This window comes from Silurus aristotelis (assembly GCF_946808225.1).
Source record: "Silurus aristotelis genome assembly, chromosome: 17".
Classification (NCBI taxonomy): Eukaryota; Metazoa; Chordata; class Actinopteri; order Siluriformes; family Siluridae; genus Silurus; species Silurus aristotelis.
Window position 1 is genome coordinate 10,091,484 of NC_139590.1, and position 7,596 is coordinate 10,099,079.

A 7,596-nucleotide genomic window follows, 5' to 3' on the forward strand; every position below is an offset into this window, starting at 1 on the left:
GGTCCAAATAAAGTATAAGCGTGATTTGTTTTTATCATATTCACAATATGGAGTATGATAAAGAAAAGTAAGTCCATGTTTAGGATTGTCAACAAAAAGAAGAAAAAACACAGAAGTGCTCATAAATTCGTCGCAAGTTGACAGTTTGACATTACTGTTTAAGCACCCCAGCAAGATTCAATAGTCAAGCTGTAATTTGTTTGGAATTAACATTAATGTAAATAGGACGTTTACGGGATAACATTTGGCATATCCACTAGCACAATTTACAAATTAATTAATTATGAAAGTTAGTAAAGTCATTACAATAAAATTACTTTAAATGATTAATGCGATTTTAACTGGAATATATATAAAGAGATATATTTAATATACTGCGTGTCGGATACGTATGTTATAAAGAATATGAATGCGTATATAGTTTAATAAGATATATTTGTACTGCAGTAACAACAATAACATGCTTAAAATTCTAACAATTAGCTTGTATGTAATATTCCAACAAAGCTCTATTTTGGCAAGCATTTTTACAGGGATATGGTCTTCTTTATACTTGATGTTGTCTTATCCTAGTTCATCCTTTTGAGTCGACTTTTTTTTTACATCTGAATCAAAGATAGAAATGTCTGATTTCTCAAATCCCCTTTATGGAGCGGTGTTTTTAACTTTGGCAACAAATTTCTTTTCCTTTACCCTCCTGTTCTGAAACCAGATTGTGATCTGCCTCTCGGACAAATTGGTTACGGCAGAAATCTTTCTCCTTTTGTCCTTCGTGATGAATTTGTTGGCTGCATACTCTTTCTCCAGTTCCTTTAACTGCACTTTGGTGTACGGTATCCTTTTCTTTCTACCTCGGCGAAAAGAGCCCCCGTCGTGTTGGTGGGCAACGACATCTGGAACGAATAACAAAGAGAATTATTACGTATGGTCTTGCTTAGGTGTCTTTTTATTTACAACCCAAGATTATTCTAAACAGTATAAATAAACTTTTCCCACATTTAGTTTTCTACATTTTTGTCATTGGAATATTGTTTTGAAAATTTGAATTCCCTTGTCTAATGACAAAAATGTCAACAAAGTGCCTGCGATGTTACATATTTCAAGAAATGATTACAAATCCATTGTTTTATATTGCTAAACTGGTTTACAGAATTTGGTATGCATACCTGCTAATGCAGATTTCCACAGATGACCGGCTTGACTCTGGTCTTTTGAACAGTACATTTGACTTCCCCATCCATTAGCCAGAGTCCATGGTTGGTAACTGTCCATAGGAAGGAGACTATCGTGCCGCGGCTCGCTGGCCCCTAGTGTCTGTACCACGGACACGTCCAAATAGCTGGCCATGGACTGATAAGGTCCATGGTAGCCGTGGTAAAAGGCAAACTCTTTGGCCCTGGCAGGATATTCTTCAGATGTGACCGGGGTGTCCATGTACTTCTCTGCAGAGTAGCCAAGCGCGCTCGGTTGCGTGCAAGTCTTAAGTGAACCCCGCCCCATCCTGCAGGGATAATAGCTGTTGCCAAAGTAGCCATAAGGTAAAGGCCCCGTGGACGAAGTCTGGGGTACTGTTGCGCACGGTGTGCATTGCTTACTCGTTTCTCCTGAACCCGAGGTGCTTACGTCCATGGTGGGATAGCTGGAACCATGCACAAGGCTGGAAGGATGACCGCTCAGAGCTGAGTGAGCTATCAAATTCCTGCACTGGTTGGCCGCAAAATTACTGCTGCCAACGAGACCTTCCATGTTCTTGTTTAGCTCATCCAAATTGTTCTCATATACAAACATTACAGTATCCGCCCAACGAGGATTCAGGACCAGAGAGGTGGTCATAGCACGCGTACCATTCGAACTGAGAATTATCGCTCAAAGACCTTATTCCAGAGCAGAACACACGGTTACAGCGCCGAGGCTGTGTTGACGCAATGGAGTAAAGTCAGGATTTGTGCACATTCATTGGACGATAGACATGTCACGTGATTCACATCTGACCCTGACGAATAAACAACAGATTTCTTTTGTCGCCTTGCTGTCCGGACAGAAGAATATCCCTCATCCAGTGAGACCCAAATGTTGATATTTAGTTATTCTTGCACGGGTAATATTTATTTATATATATATTTCCAAATTATACCTTAGATATTTATATATAACTGTTTCCTTTTAGTATACATTTGTTTTAAATAGGGGTAAATATTTTATTTTTCATATTAAAAAAAAACATATATATATATATATATATATATATATATATATATATATATATATATATATATATATATATATATATATATATATATATATATTATACATCTAAAGGCCATGTAAAATGTGATGTGATCTGTAAAGTGCAGAAAAATGGACCTTGATCAAACACGTTTAACTTTTAAACGACCACGTTGAATTAACGCTTTACGACCTGAAATAACAATTAAAAGACTGCGGTTAATTTGGACTTAACGACTAACATACGTAACGATTAAATATTTAGTAAAACTTTCTTTTTTGTTTTGTAATCGACAATATAAGCCTCAAGAGAACTGGTGTCCATTTTGAGTTTGACGTTTTGAAAACTTTTTCAATTGCCACTGTGGCTATTTTCTTGATCGAAAAGCATCTGGATCTAAATCTGAAGCTGATTTTACAATATTATTGTTAAAAGTGGTAAAGACAAATAATTATTTAATTGAAATTGTTATTACTTTTAGATTAACCATGCTGCGCAAATTTTGTCAGAGTAATATATTTAAAATCCTCAAGGTTTTTACTATTTTAAATATAACGAGCAGGACCCCATCACTCCTCCTCCATTCCTCGTCCCTCGAGTTTCCACCACCACCCCCTTACCCGCAAGATTTTTACAGATCAGGCGGGGATTTCAAGGTCAAGGCCAAGTTTAAAGCGACGAGAATGGCCCTCCCTGAAGGGTTTATTCACAAGGCAGCGATAGACGCAATCACTCCTTGAACAAACTTTTCAAGTTCAAGGCCTTTGCTCTGCGCCTGTCATCACAAACATTGCAGCTACCAATATAGCCGGTCCGACTATTCATCTTCAGACAGACAGACAATGGACAAAATACGCAATGCTTAATCTAGATCTGCTGTTTATTAACAAAACAAAAGAAAGCTCAGTTTCAGTTCAGACATTCGTCCCTATAGCTGCCACTAACAAGTGTGCCTTTTGCAAATCAGATACTCTACACAAGAAACGCATTACGCTTGTAGTGACCTGACAAATCTGATAACGAAGTGAAATATCCCAAATGTCGGGATTAAACACATTTCAGGAAGTGTGTAATTAAATACAGGTATGATACAGTCATTTTGCTTTATGGGAGATAAAAACATGTATACAGTTTTAATATCGTTGGCGCATAACTGAAAACAAAAGCCGACATATATTTAAAAAACGTTAACAAACTCTACACTGTGATAACATACCAACATAATTTTATTTTATATAGAATTTTATTTCATACAATGTGTTTTAAAAAATAAAGTAATAGAAAAGGAAAAAGGAGTGGTTATGGTATAATGGTTAAATATTTATTCGGTTCATCATATATATATATATATAAAAAAAAAGATTTCAAATAATTTTAAGTAGTGACAAAAATCCCCAAATTCTAGACTTATATTCAAAAAGATATAAACATTATACATGGCTAATGTATACTTTCGTCAGTCGTTGAACAAATACTATCATTGGCATAATTGGCTAAATATTATAACTGCATTAACAAAATACTTCTGTAAGGGAACGATGGTTGTTCTTTTATTATAAAAACCTTTTGAGAAATTAACTTTTGAATTTTTGAACATACAGTCGTTTTACTTTACGGCATTCTAAGGGAAAAATTTATGTCCATATATTGCAATCCAATGTATCGTTCCTTGTTGCTCATTTACACAAAAGAAAATTGGACCATCAAAAGTAAAGAGCTGCTTTATATTTAAATATAAGAAGTTAGATTGAAATGAGATTTCTAACTCAATGAATATTTCATGTCACCTGACTGCTAATGACGCTTAATAATATAATATAATATAATATAATATAATATAATATAATATAATATAATATAATATAATATAATATAATATAATATATCTTATCATATCATATATAACGTGTCTGAAAAACTTTTCAAAGTTAAAAATAAAACAAGATTATATTGTGTTTCCCAGAAACTTTCTGACCGATAGTGTTTATGGACCAGTTCACTATGTTTCATTATGCTTATGGTTAGCCCTACAAATATTACAAATTTTGTATATGCAAGAGTAAAGCAAATAATAATAATAATAATAATAATTCATGATCAATTGGTTATCTCTTTTATTCATTACAGCATTTAATAATATGCCATTTGTAAAAGTTATTTTTTTTAAATATCAATAAACCACTATAATTAATTAACAAAATGAGTGTCAGATCACACAGAAAAAATACCAATAACCAATTCTCTTTACCTAATTGAGAAGTTAAAATATAATTCACGTGGTAATCGTGAATCACCAGTGTCGTGTAAGATTAGTAAAAATTAATACATATAAAATTAAGGTTTTGACAATATGCCTGTTTCCTAAATACACCGTAAATCTCTGCAATGAATGTGCAGGTGTCACCACAATTACTGTTTTAGGTTAGGGGGAAAAGGAGAATGAAGGGAGTTGATTAAGATGTGAAATATTTCTACAAAGTAATTTTTCTGATATTTCATGGGTAAGTATAAATAAATGTTTTATATTTTAAACAAAACTAACAAATGATAATTTTAAATAGCAATTCAAAGACAAAATATTTTGAATCAAATATTATTTTTTATACTCTCTCTCTCTCTCTCTCTCTCTCTCTCTCTCTCTCTCTCTCTCTCTCTCTCTCTCTCTCTCTCTCTCTCTCTCTCTCTCTTTCTATCTCTCTCGTGACCTGATCTCAATGTAACATTATTTTTCACACTTGAATAGAAAAAGTTATTTATCATTTGACAATTTATTTTTATTTTTCACACGTGAATAGAAAAAGTTATTTATCATTTGACAATTTGACTAACGAATTTTCTTCGATGGCAGACTCCAGACCCCTGTGATTGATCCTGAGCTACGGGCTGCGCATGTTTTCCTCATGCCAGCGAATGGATTGGCTTCTCAGAATTTCCCGTAGGTGTGAAAGAATGTGCCTGTGCCATGTGTGGGCATTATACCCTGAGATGGATTGGCGTCACTTCCAAGATGTCAAGTCAAGTAGGCTTTTGTCATTCCAAGTATATACCCTACAATGAATAGTGAAAAGAAACAACGTTCCACGGTGCTACATAATACAACATAAATTATCCAAAAATAACATGAAACACAGAACTACATAAACCTAATTGCGGCACGACATAAATTGCACGTGTGCGACATTTGGTGCAAAAAGAACAACAAAGACAATTAGACTAAAGACAAGACGAGTACTGTGCAGAAGATTTGTGTTAGCGTAGATGAATTTGTCTTCATAACAATTAAAATTGTACATGTAAACACTGAATTGTATGAATGTATTCTTGCCCTGCGCCCAGTGTCACCGTGATAGACCCCGGTTTCGCCACGACCCTGATTAGGATAAAACGGATATGGGAAATAAATGCATAAAATGAATAATTGAATTAATTATTTATTTAATTAATTAATTAATGAGTAGGAGAAAGAATAAGAAGTTTATAATCATTTATGCATAAATAAGACACCCTTAAATGCTTTTTTCCCCCACATTTTAACATCTTTAAATCAATATATCAATTGTGTAAATTTAGGATGGACTTCAGTCATCCAAGTCATGGAATGTACAGGAATGTACAAACCTATTGTGCACGTATACAATTATATTCTTTAGGGTCATTTCCTGTCTGGAAAAACAATCTATGATAAGAAATTCATAAAATAAAAATGTTATAGTGTGAAATCGAGATTTTGCTCTCGACACACTTATGAGCGAAATGAACACTGACATATGTTACGACCCAGTTTAGGGTTGGGCGAAAGTGTACCATGACATGGAGAAGTGGATCTGCATATAGATACGAGCATTCTTTACAAAACTGCTATTGTGTTTTATATAATTAAGTTATAAGAAACACAGAAACAAATAATAACCAAGCAAGCAAGAATTCGAATTGTAAAGAAATTGTAAGGCGCCGAAATTCTTTTTACCTGTTCATTGTTCACAATTGTTGCAATATACACAAAATATTTGTTTCTTAATACATACATTTGTCCAGTAAATATCGCTTTGGTTCACTTCCCATATAGGTTACAATTCATATAGATGGACTAGATGAACGTGTATGGTGTTCTATTGTGAAATAGTAAAATAGACAGATTTCCATTTAAGATCTCAAGTTTACAAGTTTCTTTTACTAGAAGGCTATTACGTGTTTGTTTGTTAATTCGCTGAATTGTTGTTTGTTTGGAACAATTTGTTGGAAACTTTTTTCATCTATTAGAAGTTTTCAAACATCCATGTTCCAAAATTGCTTAATTTGCCAGAATACCCTAGCAACATCCATATTCCAGGACTGTCTGATTGAATTAAGCTTTCTTGAGATTACTTTTCATTAAGATATAATTAAGAAGACCAGGCAAAGTTCCAGTTTATCAGGGTCTATATGAAGCAGAATCTGTGTATTAAAGAGAGTGATTTTATATAATAACATATTTTATATAATATACTTCGGCTTATCAAAAAAGAAGATCGTTTTGCCCACGGGATCGGGGATGTAATGTACACTGATGATGCTGATGATGAGGAGTTGGATCGTTTTGCTTCAACATAGAGACACTATGATTAACAGCAAAAGTTGTGTGCCTATGTTAAGGGAAACCATATTTCTTTGAGGTAAAATGTAGCATGTATAAATAATAGTGTTTGCAAAATCTGCCATCTGCCATAGTGCATTGTTAAAAATAGAAAGACGCAGTGGCCTTTGCTAGTCTTCTGTACAAGTATAATTTACATTCGATCATTTAATTGTAATGATTTTAATGGCATGAACTGAAGTATGCTTTTATTAAATGTTATGCAAATATTTCCTCACTTATTTGTAGTGTTCAGGGTCCTAAATCTTAGTTATATAGACCCTTTAAATTCAATATAAACATAATTCTGAGCATTTAACACTGATTAAAATTAAATTGCAACTCAGTATTCAAACAGTATATTTTCTCCGAGATACTGCACATATTTCCACATGGCAAACACTCCAACTTATTCTTTTTATTTCCATTTACTGTGGACACCCATTGCTCAGTGCGTGTATTTCCATTTAACCTGTGGAAAGCGTAACCACCGCTGTCGATGTTATAGGTGGATGGTCAGTAGCTTGGAGAGCTTTAGGTGTGCAATCCAATTTCTGTTTATGTGTGTACCACTCACAAGCCACGCTACCTCAGCCTAAAGCACCACTTGATATACGTTTGTTCGAATAGTAAAACACACAAATCAATATTTAGCTGTAAACATAGAGCTGGTTTGGCTGATCAAATGAAACTAAACTATATAATATACACGTGCCCTATTGTTAAAGAGCCAGTGCCATTTTATTACCAACGTGCG

General features: G+C 33.9%; 1 protein-coding gene and 1 long non-coding RNA gene across 2 annotated transcripts; both read right to left on the bottom strand.

The window, feature by feature from the left end:
• Window positions 1-1,890, bottom strand: hoxb13a (homeobox B13a). Its single transcript, XM_083567147.1, has 2 exons — window positions 1,167-1,890; window positions 1-893 (listed from the first exon to the last, which is right to left on the bottom strand). The coding sequence occupies exons 1-2, from the start codon at window positions 1,831-1,833 to the stop codon at window positions 646-648; spliced, it is 915 nt and encodes a 304-aa protein (XP_083423273.1). The 5' UTR covers window positions 1,834-1,890; the 3' UTR covers window positions 1-645.
• Window positions 1,891-4,926: 3,036 nt separating this feature from the next.
• Window positions 4,927-7,283, bottom strand: LOC310740458. The gene is made up of 2 exons (XR_014537660.1): window positions 5,013-7,283; window positions 4,927-4,961 (listed from the first exon to the last, which is right to left on the bottom strand). It is a non-coding gene; the product is annotated as an uncharacterized lncRNA (long non-coding RNA).
• Between the last annotated feature and the right edge of the window lie 313 nt (window positions 7,284-7,596).

Excerpts from the sequence above, each read along its gene's own strand:
- hoxb13a (XM_083567147.1), bottom strand. The coding sequence starts at position 1,833 with ATGACCACCTCTCTGGTCCTGAATCCTCGTTGGGCGGATACTGTAATG. Across the intron at positions 894-1,166 it reads GTGGAAATCTGCATTAGCAG|ATGTCGTTGCCCACCAACAC; the intron begins GTATGCATACCA and ends TATTCGTTCCAG.